This window comes from Argentina anserina, chromosome 2, assembly GCF_933775445.1.
Source record: "Argentina anserina chromosome 2, drPotAnse1.1, whole genome shotgun sequence".
Lineage (NCBI taxonomy): Eukaryota > Viridiplantae > Streptophyta > Magnoliopsida > Rosales > Rosaceae > Argentina > Argentina anserina.
The window spans coordinates 4,944,431-4,958,543 of record NC_065873.1 but is presented as its reverse complement, the minus strand read 5'-3'; the positions used below and the strand labels follow the sequence as shown (position 1 = coordinate 4,958,543).

Sequence of the window (14,113 nt, the reverse complement as noted above, 5' to 3'; positions counted from 1 at the left end):
AACTTTACTTTTATAAATGATAAATTTAATAAATATATCATGAAAAATATTAAAACTCAAACTTTTATTTTATAAAAATTAAAATTACATGAAATTTAACTAATTTAAATTACATAAATGATAGTTATAAATATTAGTAATCATGATTATTTGGTGTATCGGTCGACATTTCCGGATAATAGACATCATCGGATGGTGGGAATAACTCATGTTGCCTATGAAAAATTAAATTAATTAAAATTAAAATTATCTTATAATGAACAACTACATTTATCTTATTTTTTATAAAAATCAAAATTACATGAAAACTTAACTAATTTAAGTTTCGTAAATTATATTTAATGATTAAAAAAATACTAGCACTCATGAGTATTCGATGTATAAGTCCATATATCTGAAGAATAATCATTTGCACGTATTTTTAATTATACTTATTTCCAGAAGTAAAGTCGGAAACTATTCCTTCTATTTTAAATGCTTGTTATATTTGACATTTTTATTTGTAATGTAGTTAAAAATTATTAGTTTTAATAAGTGAGTATTGTTTGTTCGTTCATTAAAAATTATTAGTATTATATCGGTAGTATTGTTGTATATCTAAGAAGTTGTTACACTATAGAAAATACAAATTTAACAAGTTTAATGTTGTAGTATATTATTTCAACAAAGAAAAATACAGTTTTATTTTTCAAATAATGAAATATATATCCAATAAACAATGTTGTTATGTATTATGAAATTATTCATCAAAAAAATAATAAAAATAGTTTTTGAGGCGGGACTCATGTGTGCTAGTATACCAAAAATAGCTCGACTTCTGGCACATTAGCCCATCGGTTGGAGACGAAGTGTGCCACAATTTATAGCACATAGGTTGGAGATGGCCTAAGAATTTGGCATAAAAAAGGTTGGCCCCTAAATTGATATATATATATATATATATATGAATTCTCAGGTGCGGATTCGCCGTTTTCTATGACGGCAGGCTGTAACGGCGGAGCGAACCATGATAGCCACACTTCCCACTTCTCGGCGGTCTCGTATGTACCTGCCGGAACTTCATCGGCGACCCACGTCGGCCGGAATGGGTCAATCGCCGAAATCTGCCCACAAACTTGAATTTTACAAATTTCTGCTGCCGTGGGTCGCCAATGGACCTCTGGCTAGCATAGACGGGATCACTAAGAGGTGGGTATTATCACTATCGTGGTCCACTCCGCCATTGCGGCCTGCTATCAACGTAAACGGTGAATCCACACCATGCAGACGTATGTAGTGTATATATATATATGTATAATTAAAATACTTAGAATACACCTAGTAACCCCTTTTTCTCAAAAGTGCATGCATATATAAACAAAAAAAACACCAAATACAGAGGAAATTTTGGATAACTAATTGTATGTACGTGTGTTTGGGTGTGCTATATGACTATTTCAACTTCATGTTCTTCTTGAATGGACCGAAAAAAATATTAAACATATAGTTCTTTTAACTCAAGGAATGCTCTCATTGCTCTGTATATGGCTTTGGGGGGGGGGGGGGGGGGGACAAATTCGAATTCCCTTTCTTTCGAAACTTCACTCAGTTGCTTCTAACTGAGAATTGCTTTGCATGCATGTCATCCATTCGTACCTTCAACCAGGTGACCATGACACAATAATCATAAAAGAACTGATTCGCACTCAATCAGTCATCAATATTAAATATATATAGTTTTGTCAATGATCCAATGTTAAAAACAAAATGACGCATCATCACTTTCAAGTTTCAACAATCGCATCTATGAATCAAGATACAAAAACCATCAAATTAATTCAGAGTAAATGGGGGCTTTCCATACGGTCTCGTAATGTCATTGGTCGCTGCGTACTGTTCTCATCCGGTCGTACAGTACCTGATATTGACCCACAAGCTTAAGAACTATTAAACAGCGACAAGTGTAGTCTATGGACCAACTGTACCGATATTGTCTCAACTTAGTCATCTTACAGGTGTTGAGTTTTAATTACAAAATGTCTCGGTATAATAAAGTATTATCTACTCACTTATAAGTTTTATTTTATTTATCACTTCTTAGATGTAGGATCTCTCATCTCCAACACATTGTGACGAAATAAACCAAGGTCCAGTAACTAACGACATTTGGTTATCATCCAATCAGAAACTCTCCGATGATATAATAATGAAACCAAACTCTGGTCCACGATAAATTGGAGGCGCAACTGGAGAGGGACTCGTTTTAATAACATGTTAAACAGCGACAGGCGTGACTCGTGGACCAATTGTACCAATACTGTCCCAACTTAGCCACCTCACAGTTGTTGAGTTTTAATCATAAAAGACATCGGTACAATTGGATATTATCCACACACTTCTAAACTTTATTTTATTTGTCACTTTTTAGATGTGAGATCTTTTATCTCCAACAAGAACAACCATCAAACGATTTTGGTTACAAATAGTTCTAAGCTCCCTAGGTAGTTATTACTTATTATCTTCTTTCTTTCTTCTTGCAGTTCTGGTTTTGGTTTTCTTGGTTGGAAAGAAACATCTGGAATATTCCAAGTGTCTGAGTCCCGTAGTTTGTGCTAGTTAATTATCCAAGAACTTCTTTGTTTTTGTTGTTTATCTCTCTACATAACAAATATATATCAACTGGTCTAATTAGTGCACATGATGTGCTTGCATGGAGAACAATGAATATGAATGTGATTCTCTGCTCGATAGTATTCACTTTCATGGCCTCATCTATTCCCATCATGGCTTCATTTTCATTTTTGAAAGTTAGTTCTCATATATCTGAGGCACCTCAAATATTGATAATTGATTCTTATTTGTCACTTATTTGCTAAATTTTGACCGCATGTAGAAACAAACTTTTTTTTCTTTTTTAAGAAGAATAGATAATTACATAATTTTGTCTTTGCTCAATAGCTAACATCCTAGCAACAGGAGCTGCTAGCTAGTAAGGTAGTGCGTAGAGGCGCAGTCAAGACGAGGCTTCTTGCTCTTGCTTCCAAGCGGACGACCACTCTTCCTCTTAATTATAGGTCACAGGACCATCCACTAAGACCACAAGTTCATCAAGATCCCCTTATCCCACGATAGTGTGAAATGATCCAACTCAACATTATTGGGGTCTTCAGAAAAAAGAAAAAAAAAACTCAAGTATTGAGGCTGGAACTATTGTGGTAATGCTCAAGTGTTCTCATCTTCAACACTGAAATATCAGAGCAAGAAAAATCTACCAGTTGTAATGTGTAAGACCTGTTACTCTACCGTCAGGCAACATAGTATACCTATCTGCACATCTACTTGAAAGTCTTTCCGCGATCGATTACTGGAAAGTGTCACCATAATATGATTGAGATTTTGAACCTATATATGTACCATCAAGGCAGCAACAATCTTGAGGGTGTTTTTAATCCCTTTATGAAAAATTAGATATAAACCCAATATAGGAGCCTCGCTTTTAAACTAAGCTTGCACCCTAGTTTTCTTTTGATTACACCAAATTGATTGAGATTGAAAGCATTTAGAGCGGAAAGGGAAGCTTTTTGCTCAATATCCAAATCTTATGTAAGACAAAGTAAGGTTGTATCAGCACATACTTGAAACTGCCAACAATCTTGAGTCCTAAAAAAAAGTTAAACAAAATACTAGTCACTCCTCACGATCACAAACTCGACAGTTTACTTTTCAAGTTTCAACTTCGACTGATCACTCCTTATATTTTTCAAAATCGAGCAATTTTGTCATTCTGTTATCTTTCTATCCAATTTGAGTGTTAAGTTGTTTTTTGGGCAAACTAAAATTGGATAGACTTAACACCTAAATTGGATGGAAAGATGACGGAATGACCAGATTGCTCGAATTTGAAAAGTATAAGGAGTGGTCAATTGAAATTGAAATTGAAACATCAAGGAGTAAACTGTCGAGTTTGTAAAACTGTGAGGGCAAATTAAAATTAGATGAACTTAATACTTAAATTGGATGGAAAAATGACGGAATGACCAGATTGCTCGAATTTGAAAAGTAAAATGAGTGATCAGTTGAAATTGAAACTTTAAGGAGCAAACTGTCGAGTTTGTAAAACTGTGAGGAGTGATCAGTATTTTATCCAAAAAAGTTCAAGCAAAGAAATTCCAAGATCGACGGCACACTAATTCAAAGTTGGGATGTGACCAAAACGGGAAGCCATTTCAGTTGGAAACTTCAAGTTCATAACTAGCTAGTTTACCTATGATCGAGCTAGGCTGCCTAGGCACATAGATCATAGATGAACTATGAATCTGTGGAGTCTGGTTCAGTTCATAGTAAATCTGCTATATCAACCGTACCTGAGCTAACTTGGAGCAATATGCGAACTATTTAGAAGGACAAAAAGGTGTATAAAACATCAATTACACTATCAACCTGTGTGACATCAAATCTTGAAGTATTAACATATTTGAAATTACTTGGCAATTGCATAGAGCTTCATACAAGTATTCAGTAATATTATCAGATATGCATTATTAAAAATTCAGGTTGACAAAAAGTTATGATGGTCATCAAAGGGTCCAGATTTCTTTGTGTGAAAATAGAAATTCATGAACTTTATTTACAGTTACTTGTATGGTTTGAACACTACAGATGTACATATTTACAATTTTCCAAAGACTTAATGCTTTCAAATGGATTACAGTTTCTTATTTAATCAAAAGGAGTATGAGCTACATCCATATAAGAATCACAAAGAGGGAAGTAACCAAAGATTGAAAAGAGATGAAGCGAATGAGAGAAACCATGTCATGAAAGCCATTGCAGCAGATATCTTGTACCTGCTGCAAAACTTTGGTGGACAATATGGTCCACCTGCGCAGAGCAGGATGTCCACAACACTGGCCGTCGAGCATGCTGCACCTAGAGTAAGAATTGATAGGATCTGTGGAGAAATATGTTGAATCAATGACACAATTAGTTATCATGAGTAAGTAGGCAAGGATGTATGCACCTCTATCGAAATGATGTCTATTCTTACCCAATCTCCAACAACAATGATCAGCAGTATTCCAGGCTGACGAAGGGGGCATTTAACAAGAACAGAGTAACCATCTACCATTGCCAATGTGAAACTCCAAGGTATAACCAGACCCATGACTGTGACCAGGTAACTGTTATGTGAAAATAGCAAAGGGGAATATTCAATTTCAACATGATGCACGAGGGCCAGAAAACAACAGACTCTATCCCAATCCCACATTCTTAGTATACTGCTGACTGTCATATATTGCTATACGTTGTTTATATCAAAACTGAATTGGAGTAAAACAATGTTCCTCATTTCTTGAACTATTTTAGTTCTCCTGGATTTATTTACTGCTTGTGGAATGTCTCCCACAGTCCCACCAGACTATCATATTCAGAATATGAGCTTCCCAACTATGTTCGTTTGTTAATTTCCTAGCATTATCCAGTTCATAAGCTGAATTCATGATACTAAGAAATATGAGTGCACATACGAGATTATTTGTGTTGGATATGGAATTTCAAGACAAGCAAGATTTTTAGTTGATAAAAGGAGAACCAGAAAAAAGGTTTAGTCCAGCCAGTCTATGTCTGATCATATGCAACAATAATACGAATACACTACAGCTGAACACGAATCAATTTATTTACATTTGCAGTAGTTAAATCCATAGACTTAGTGTCAATATTATACCACAACTATAAGCAACTTCGATTCTGCATTTAGGAGACAACTGTAATCCACCAAAATCTATGAATACAAGTAGTTGCTTTTAATACTAAATCCAGTCAGGCTTTACTGACTAAATGAGCAAAGAGAATCCAATCTATACATGTTCAATTTCCAATTGAATGACCAAAATTTTAAAACCAAGTTAGATTGCAGAATAAGGAACTCCAATTTCGCATTCATAGAACAAGATCAATCTCAAGAGATCTACAACTCTTGGCTCCACCATTTCTTTCCATCCAACCCCAAATCTAAAACTCCAACCAGTAGAAGAAACCCAATAGAGAATGAGGTAAATTAATCAGTATGAAAAAATAAAAAAGTAAAAGGAATACCAGAAAGCAGTGTAGCCGTAGAAATCAACCCCAAAAGACATGAAGAGAAGTGAAGCAGAGGAAAATATAGCCTGACCCAATCTCAAAGAGAAGCTGGCACTTGTTCCCACTGAGCCAGGTACCTCATGATCCATGACTCTGTTGCATCTCTTCCACCACAACTCCCACTCTTTCTGGGTTTGCCTTTTCCCTTCTTAAGGTTCATCTTAACCCTCCACTCCTCAACAATCTCATCTCCTGACTTGTCATCAACACTTGGCTTTCTGAACTATCCACAAAATGTATCACCAATAACAGATGGAAACCCACAATATCTGCAACTGTGTTAGGTTTCTATTGTTGGGGCTTCCCTGAACTCTCAAGAAAAGGAAAGAGAAGCAGGTTTGGCCTTCATGCAATTTTGGGGTCGTGGAATGAGCTTTGCTTGGTGTTGAAGGCTGATTGGAAAAGCTTTAATGATGATGGGATTTGACACTTGGCCTCTGCTTCTTCTTTTTTTTTGCTTGGCAAGGTGTCAATGTATGAAACTGATTGGAGACACACTTGGGGCTACACAGATTAACCAAATCTGCTCATACTTCTATCAACCTTGTTTAAAAAACTGATGATTCAAAAAGTTTAATGTAAACGACCAATAACTAATTACCAACATTATTGTAAGTGTGATGCAATGATATATGCAATTTCACTAAACACTTAAAAGAGTACATCTTAGCTCCTTCAAAAGTACAAATACTAGGCTTTCATACTATATGTTGAGAGTGAAATTCTCAGTTGAATTGCTCAAGTTGTATAATTGGTACGAAATTTTTTTGTAAAGGGATGTGATTATGTCTAGTTTTTACACGGGAAGAAAAAGAAAGAGGTAAAGGATGACATGTATGTAACTTGGGAATAATGACATTATTATTTGAGATCAACTTTGCTGTATGGATTCATTAATACTTTCGTTTTTTTCTTCATCGATTGATGGGGGCAACGTGAGGGTAGGGTTTGCTGGGGTTGTCCTTATTAAGAGCAAACACTTCACATAGGAGATTAGACGTGAAACAGCCATTTATATTTGTAAAACTAACGCACCGCAAGAACAAACGTAAGCCATTGCTTTAGAAGTGGGGTTTGGAGTTAGACACGTTACCAAGACTGTCCAATATAGTGGCAATTTTCAGGTGGTGAAACCAGAAATGTACTTGGTTCAGGTGATGCACTGCAGCGTAGTGACTTCTTCGGATGATGTTGAGGATGCAAAATTCCTATTGTGTTGAGATGCTTTGGCCATCTCCGAATGGAAGTTGCTACTGAAAGTTGAATAATTTTACCCGTATATGTATACTGTAGATGAGTTCCCAAGTCCAGGTTTACATAGCACTCTTACATTGAATGAGCGCATCTTATCTACACGAATAGAGAGATACAACATTATAGTGCACATTTTGGGAATAATACTGATTGAGAATGAAATGTTAAACTAACGACCAAGTGGCAGAAGAAAGCATCAACCTATCTAGAGGATAGACCCCAAACAATAATGGTGTCCTTCGTTGAAAACCAACACTTTAATTCTGGAATGAAGCTTAGCTTTCATCCTTCGCCAAATGATGTTCTCACCCTCCATGGAGTTGCGAAGGGTGGTTATTCCCCAGAACCTTAACTCAAAAGTCTTTTGAAAGGGCCTTGTATAGGGAGTAACAGAAACAATATCATAAAGATGATAAAAGCCGGGAATCATAAAGCATGATCACACTGCAAATTCAAAGTTGAATAACCAGGGAACAGGTACAGTTTGATTCACCTGGCTTCTATGCATGTAATAAACATATTCATTACCAAAACATGCAACATAGTAACAATGGTAAGGACAGTGCAAATAAGTACCAGTTGTCCAGTTGGCTGCCGAATCCTCAAAGCACAAACGAAATCAAGAGAATCAAGCTAAATGGGCACCATTCATGCATCATATAAATTGTATTTCACCCTTGCATTAAAGTTGACCAAGCATAAGTATAATAAACATCATACAATAGTAAAGTATCTCCCAAAATACAAAAAGATATAGCAACATAACCTAATACTGTTCTCATAAACTTTCCAGGACACGAGGTAAAAGGAAACCAGGCTGATGCTCTGAACAATTCATCTTCCCCTGAAGTCAGTTCCACTACTCCCATACTTGCACTGCACAATCAAAAAAAGAGAAGCATAAAAAACATATTACAGATAAAGACCCATAAGAGATATATATATCAGTTAACGAAGAGCATATCCCATAGTGCAATTTTATCTACCGACTCAGACAATTGAGATAAAGATTGTTGTGATTCCCCTCGAATAATGAACAAATGGAAGGTAGTGATTTGCTTAACTTGAGTAAAGATCGACACGACTAACCACTTGTACAGGCATACAATCAAACTCAAACACAGATAATGTAATATCCGAATAGCTAGTAGCATCACTTTTCTTAAAAATAGCACACCCATACCACGTTCAAGTTCCCAGTCCATAATCAATACACAATTGTGACAAAAATGACAGATTTTCTGGATCCCCAAATTCCATAACAATTACAACTTTTATTCTATTGATTTTAGTGGCATTATACGAGTAATCATTGAAGGGTAGCCTTCTGATCAAACCTGCTATTGAAGTTTTCTCCTCTCTTATGCTATAAAGTTGGAAAGTCTTGCCACCATCATAATTCAAAATTATTCTAATTCAACTTCAGAACATATGCATTAGCATATACCTACAATGACGCCAATGAAAAAAACTCTACAATCCAAAACAAACAGAAACCCTACAAGTTCTGCACTCAGTATATCCTAGAAACAGAAAACAGTCACCAATTGTTCGTACGAGGCCTATTTCACCCTCCTCCGAACCGCAGTAATTAAAATTTCAGTTCAAAATAGCATTTGGAAAATACTTCTCTCACCCTCCTTAACCAAAACAATCAGTAAAACCTATCTAGCCACAGACAATGTACCGACTACAGCCAACTGGTCTCGATCAATAACACAATCAATCGAAATAATACGAGCACATTTAAATAACTTTTTCCCTACTCCAATCTACATCGAAACCACAGCTACTCCTTTTACTACATTCTCTGTAGTACCATATCAAAACCACCCAATAATAAATCTCGATTTTCATTCATCCCAAACCCATGACTCAACAATCAATCACAGAGTACAGATCACAAGTAAACAACCTTGCCTTTGAAATCACCAATTTCTAAACCTAACTTTTGAAACAGAAATTTACCAGAGCAGAGTAAATCAAGAGTAACAAGATGTGGTAAATTGTTACCTCAAAGGGCGAGCTTGAGCTCCTCCTTCTCGCCGTAAAGAGCGTGGAGAAGGTAAGGAGTGACACGGAGGGCGACGACCCAAGTGCCGAACAGGCCGACGTGGACCTTGAGCTGCTTTATGGCCTCCTTCTTGTCCGGCTTCTTCATAAACATACCTGGAAACATCTTGGATTGATCTGTGTTTTGGTTTACGGAATAGGCTGATCTGAGAGAGAGATGAAGATGGGAACCGAAAAACCCTAGTTCTGTGGCTATTGTGGATTTGTATTGGGCCCCTAATTGGGGTTTATCGATTTGGGGAGGAGTTAATAGTTATGGGCACACGTGTGGACACTCAAACTTTACACGTTTGGAGATATATTATTATTTCAAATCAATTTTCTATTTTAAAATAAAACAATTTTTGGACTTTTTATGTTGAGAGTAGAGTTTAGAATATTTTTGAATTGTTGTCGTGTGTGATCTAATAAGGGCTTCAACAAAGTAAAAGATTCAAATGTTTTAATTTAAAGCTTACGCCACTATGTTTCATTGTTAAAGTAGTGAAAGATTGAGAAAAATCTCAATTTGAAAAATTTTTAAATCTCACGAACTGTTATGTATTTTTAAGTGTGTAATTTTCTATTATATTTCTTTTTATTCAAGAAATTTTGAACGAGTATTTGTTTTATCATAAATGCCAAAATTGCCGAGTCTCCTTGGTTGCCTTGGTCATTGGCAAGCCTTGGTGCCTAGATATTGAAAGTCGGCAATGGAGATACAGATATAGGCGGTACATCCCAATTTCAGAATGATCTTAGGTCATGTTTGGTTCACAGAATGGCATGGAAAGGAAAACAATTCTTGAGATTTTCCATAAGCATTGGAAATTTCCCCTCTCAGCAATTTTCCTTTCTCATGTTTGGAAAATGCCTCTGAGAAAGGAAACATCATTATAAGTTTATAACAATTTGCCAATAATATCCTCAACTTTTCATCAATACAAAGAGAAATTAAAAAGTTGAGTGGGGACAATTTGGTCAAAACACTATGATATCTCAGCAATAATCGGGTATGAAACAAAGTAATGATTGACTTGAATTTGCAACACAATGGAGGTGCCACAAAGAAGATCAAGATTCAACCATAAATAAAGACTTAAAAGTTTTTGTTATGCTCTAGATTTTATGGTCTTCCACAGATTGGACAAATTTGGGTAGATGATCTTTGACTTTGCTCACCAAAATAGATGTAATCCTGAATAAATTGTTGAGCACTAGTGCATGGTACATAAGAGACTAGAGAGCCTAGCTCCACTCCACCATGTTTCTTCCATCTCCTTAACATCACAATAGGCAACAAAGTTCAGACCTAATTACTGATTTTTTTTTTTGTTTCCAAATTGCTCATCTTCTGTACAAACGGTTTTACTCACTCATGCTTAACATTAATGAAATTTTATCACGAGGTAACTCTGTAATTTTCAGTATTCACGAATATCTAAGGGGGAAGAAAAAACTAGCTGGCGGCCTTAAATTCATCAAAGTCTGACGTGTCAGTAGACTACAAAGTCAACCATTTTCATAATTCTGCATTAAACCCCTCCCACACACCCCAACCCCAAACACCTCCCCACTTCTCTCCATCGAACCCCGACCACCACCACTACCGCCATGATTCCACTCCCTTCTCCTTAATAATGCCTCCCTCCCCATCCCCTTCTCCTGCACCCTCCCCCGCCCCTCCTCTCCTCCTCCATGCCTCCTCATCTCCGCCCTCCCAGCTCCCCATCGACTTCTCCCCTCCCCTCATCGCCATGGTCGTCGTCGTCGCCACCGCTTTCCTAATCGTCACCTACTCCCGCCTCATCTCCCGCCACCTCATCCCCCCCATCATCCGCTTCTCCCGCCACTGGCGTCGTCACCGCCGCTCCTACCTCCCCTCCTCCATCGGCGACCTCGACTCCCCTCCCTACGACTCCTCCTTCGACCCCGCCGACGCCTTCCACGTGTTCTCCCCCTACGGCCTCGACGAGTCGGTGATCAAGACCATCCCTCTCTCCCTCTACACCGCCAAAACCGCCCTCCGGAGCAAAGACTGCGCCGTCTGCCTGATCGAGTTCGAAGACGACGAGTATGTCAGAACCCTCCCGGTTTGTTCCCACGCTTTTCACGTCGACTGCATCGACATGTGGCTCCGCTCCCACGCCAACTGTCCCCTCTGCCGCGCCGGAATATTCCGCCCCGAGTCCCCCTTCATTCCCTTGATGGCCGCCAGAATCCGGCCCAGCCTCGACGACGCGCTCCTCCGCAGCATGGCACTCGAGCCGCTCGCGGAAACTCCGCCGCGGGAGTCGGAGACTTCCGCGGCGGAGATCACTCCCTGCGCAACGGAGGAGCAGTCGCCGCGGAGGGCGTTTAGTTACTGGGAGGACAGAATCAACGGAGGCGATTTCGTCCTCAAGCGATCGTATTCGTTCGGATTCGAGCGGAGCTCCGCCTCGGAGCGGATGATGGTGACGGAGCCGACGACGGCGTCGCCTTGGCGGTACCGGAGAGGCGGTGGCTTCTGGAGCAAGCGGCCGTCGCCGTTCGGGTCTCTGTCAAAGCCGCGGGTCTTCTCGTTCCGGTCGCACCGCGGCATGAGCATGAAGTCGCCGTTCTTCCGGCGAAAGGGCTTCTTCCCGTTATCGGAGTCAAGCGCGAGATTCTCCACCGGCGGGGGCTCCTCCCGGCGGACGAAGTCGATGACGAGCCCGATGTTCATGAGGTCGTCGGCGTTGACCGCGGCGGCGTTCTCGTCGAGTCGCCTCCGCTGCGGCGACCCCGAGGCGCTACTGTCGCCGGAGAGGTTTAACAGAAGATAGGAGAAGAACGTGGGGTTGGAAAATTAAAAAATTTGCGGAAGGACACGTGGAGGGAGGAGATGGAGGGGAGGGGAGTGGGACGGACGGTGGGAGATTGGGCGGTGTGGGTGCAATTAAGGGAAATGGGGTCGGGATTTAATGGAAGGATGATGGAGAGAGTTAAAGAGGGGTGGTGCGGTCATTAATGGAGGGATGAGGATCATTAAATGCCCAGAATTGACGAGAGAGGGGGTGAAACGCACACAAAACAAAACGAAACGCAGAAAAATTAAATGGGGTTTTGGCGGCATTTAATTTGTTTAGAAGAAAATAGAGTTGGGGGTGGCTTTTTTGATGCTGGGCTCTCTCCTGCCTCCTTTTTCTTCACCGACAGTGTTCATGTGGAGGAGTCTGACATGTCGTTTTTAGGATTTCGGGCTTTGTCTAGGGGGCTTGTGGGTGGTTCTTCTGGCTTTTGGTGGATTGATTTTACAGAGGGAAGAAGCAAAATAGCAGATGTGATTTGGGTTTCTGGAGATTTTGAGTGTGATCAGGGGTGGTCAGTGTTTGTCACTGTCGTTGTTTCAGTTGTTGACTTGGGGGAGCATGTGTCCACATTTGGGGAAAAGGGTTCGATGCTGAAATGGGATTTCAGACTGGAGAGTCGTGCTTTGATTTTTTGGAGGGAAGGATTTACATGTAATTCTATTTGGGGCAAGGAGTTTTCATTGCTTTGAAGAGGTTGATTGGGGTAAATTTTTGTAATGCATATATGGATCAACTACTTTTTACTGCATAATTTTTGGGTTCTCTTCATCCGGCAGAAATAATCGATCGTTGATTCTTCTTCTAGATCGAGCATATTGCAGCTGTGGGATGTATGACATTGCTCCAAGCCTCCAAGGATAGGAGGGGTTGCTATAGCTAGACGCCTATCGGAAGGCAGTCACATTGCTGCAGGATGTTTGGTAGTTTTGTTGGTCTGTTTAGAGTTTACAATTCTTATCATAGTGATTTTATGTGGCTGTGGGATTTGGATGGAACCTATTTCATTAGTCGCCATATGTACTGTTTTAGCTAGTGGACATTTGATTTACACTTGCGAAACGTTAAATCTAAATTTTACGATGCATGTTCCATTTATCTCTACCATAAACCAATCCAAGTAGTATAACACGAGTTTCTGATAATGACGTTGAATTTCAAAGTAAATATTTGTTCGCAGAAAGGAATTAGTACGTACGTTGGCTAATGCACTGAATCAAGCAGGTGAGATTGGGTGTGACTAAAGGAATTTGATGCAAAGATTATAGTTCCCCTATATTTGAGTAGTCCACACACCTCTTAATTGGTTCAGTCCACTAGATATCGCACTGGTAGACATATGGTTGAAGATTATAGAGCTCTGAAAAATATCAATCTGAAGCTTCTTCAACATAACAAATGAGAAGTCCTTGAAGTACATACCTCTGAAACAATGTAGTACACAACTCTCTAATCGTACTTAAAAACCCTATTATCTCTACAAACCCCACAGCGGCGGTCTCCCAGTTGAGATCATCTCGTCCGGCGGTCCCCCAAATCTTAGTTTAAAAAAATGTTCGCACCGATTAACTTGTTTAATCAAGTATACATACTTTTTAGCAAGCTACGTAGCTAGTCGATCATGTATTGTTATCTTGTATAGCTGTACATGTACAGCAGTGAGGTACACTTAGGTGGACGTGCATATATTCACATAATGCTGCACATGGATCAGCATGTATGAGTGTATGACCATTGTGCAATCGCCCTATCAGGTTGCTGAATCAATTCTTTATAAAACAGATCATTTTCATTGGTGCTGAAATTTGCACACCTTTTTTTACATTCTACGCCCTCTCTTCTTTATTTAATGA

At 39.1% G+C, this 14,113-nt stretch overlaps 3 protein-coding genes across 4 annotated transcripts; 1 reads left to right on the top strand and 2 right to left on the bottom strand.

The window, feature by feature from the left end:
- Positions 1 to 4,607: 4,607 nt before the first annotated feature.
- LOC126785150 (CASP-like protein 5C1) lies at positions 4,608 to 6,499 on the bottom strand. The gene is made up of 3 exons (XM_050510760.1): positions 6,079 to 6,499; positions 5,027 to 5,159; positions 4,608 to 4,930 (listed from the first exon to the last, which is right to left on the bottom strand). Exons 1-3 carry the CDS (start codon positions 6,210 to 6,212, stop codon positions 4,736 to 4,738), a joined length of 462 nt encoding a protein of 153 aa, XP_050366717.1. The 5' UTR covers positions 6,213 to 6,499; the 3' UTR covers positions 4,608 to 4,735.
- Positions 6,500 to 8,005: 1,506 nt separating this feature from the next.
- LOC126785154 (mitochondrial import receptor subunit TOM6 homolog) lies at positions 8,006 to 9,656 on the bottom strand. Of its 2 annotated transcripts, XR_007671026.1 has the most exons (3): positions 9,391 to 9,656; positions 8,331 to 8,401; positions 8,006 to 8,254 (listed from the first exon to the last, which is right to left on the bottom strand). XR_007671026.1 is itself a non-coding variant. In XM_050510765.1 (2 exons), the coding sequence occupies exon 1, from the start codon at positions 9,554 to 9,556 to the stop codon at positions 9,392 to 9,394; it is 165 nt and encodes a 54-aa protein (XP_050366722.1). In that variant the 5' UTR covers positions 9,557 to 9,656; the 3' UTR covers positions 8,006 to 8,253; position 9,391. The 2 variants fall into 2 exon arrangements, 1 of the variants encoding a protein (XP_050366722.1); XM_050510765.1 differs by lacking the exon at positions 8,331 to 8,401 and having other exon boundaries at positions 8,006 to 8,253.
- A 1,402-nt stretch (positions 9,657 to 11,058) lies between these two features.
- LOC126785135 (RING-H2 finger protein ATL65) lies at positions 11,059 to 12,287 on the top strand. The gene has a single exon (XM_050510747.1). The coding sequence runs from the start codon at positions 11,070 to 11,072 to the stop codon at positions 12,234 to 12,236; it is 1,167 nt and encodes a 388-aa protein (XP_050366704.1). The 5' UTR covers positions 11,059 to 11,069; the 3' UTR covers positions 12,237 to 12,287.
- Positions 12,288 to 14,113: the final 1,826 nt, after the last annotated feature.

Excerpts from the sequence above, each read along its gene's own strand:
- LOC126785150 (XM_050510760.1), bottom strand. The coding sequence starts at position 6,212 with ATGGATCATGAGGTACCTGGCTCAGTGGGAACAAGTGCCAGCTTCTCT. Across the intron at positions 5,160-6,078 it reads TACGGCTACACTGCTTTCTG|TTACCTGGTCACAGTCATGG; the intron begins GTATTCCTTTTA and ends TTCACATAACAG. Across the intron at positions 4,931-5,026 it reads TCATTGTTGTTGGAGATTGG|ATCCTATCAATTCTTACTCT; the intron begins GTAAGAATAGAC and ends ATTTCTCCACAG.
- LOC126785154 (XM_050510765.1), bottom strand. The coding sequence starts at position 9,556 with ATGTTTCCAGGTATGTTTATGAAGAAGCCGGACAAGAAGGAGGCCATA.
- LOC126785135 (XM_050510747.1), top strand. The coding sequence starts at position 11,070 with ATGCCTCCCTCCCCATCCCCTTCTCCTGCACCCTCCCCCGCCCCTCCT.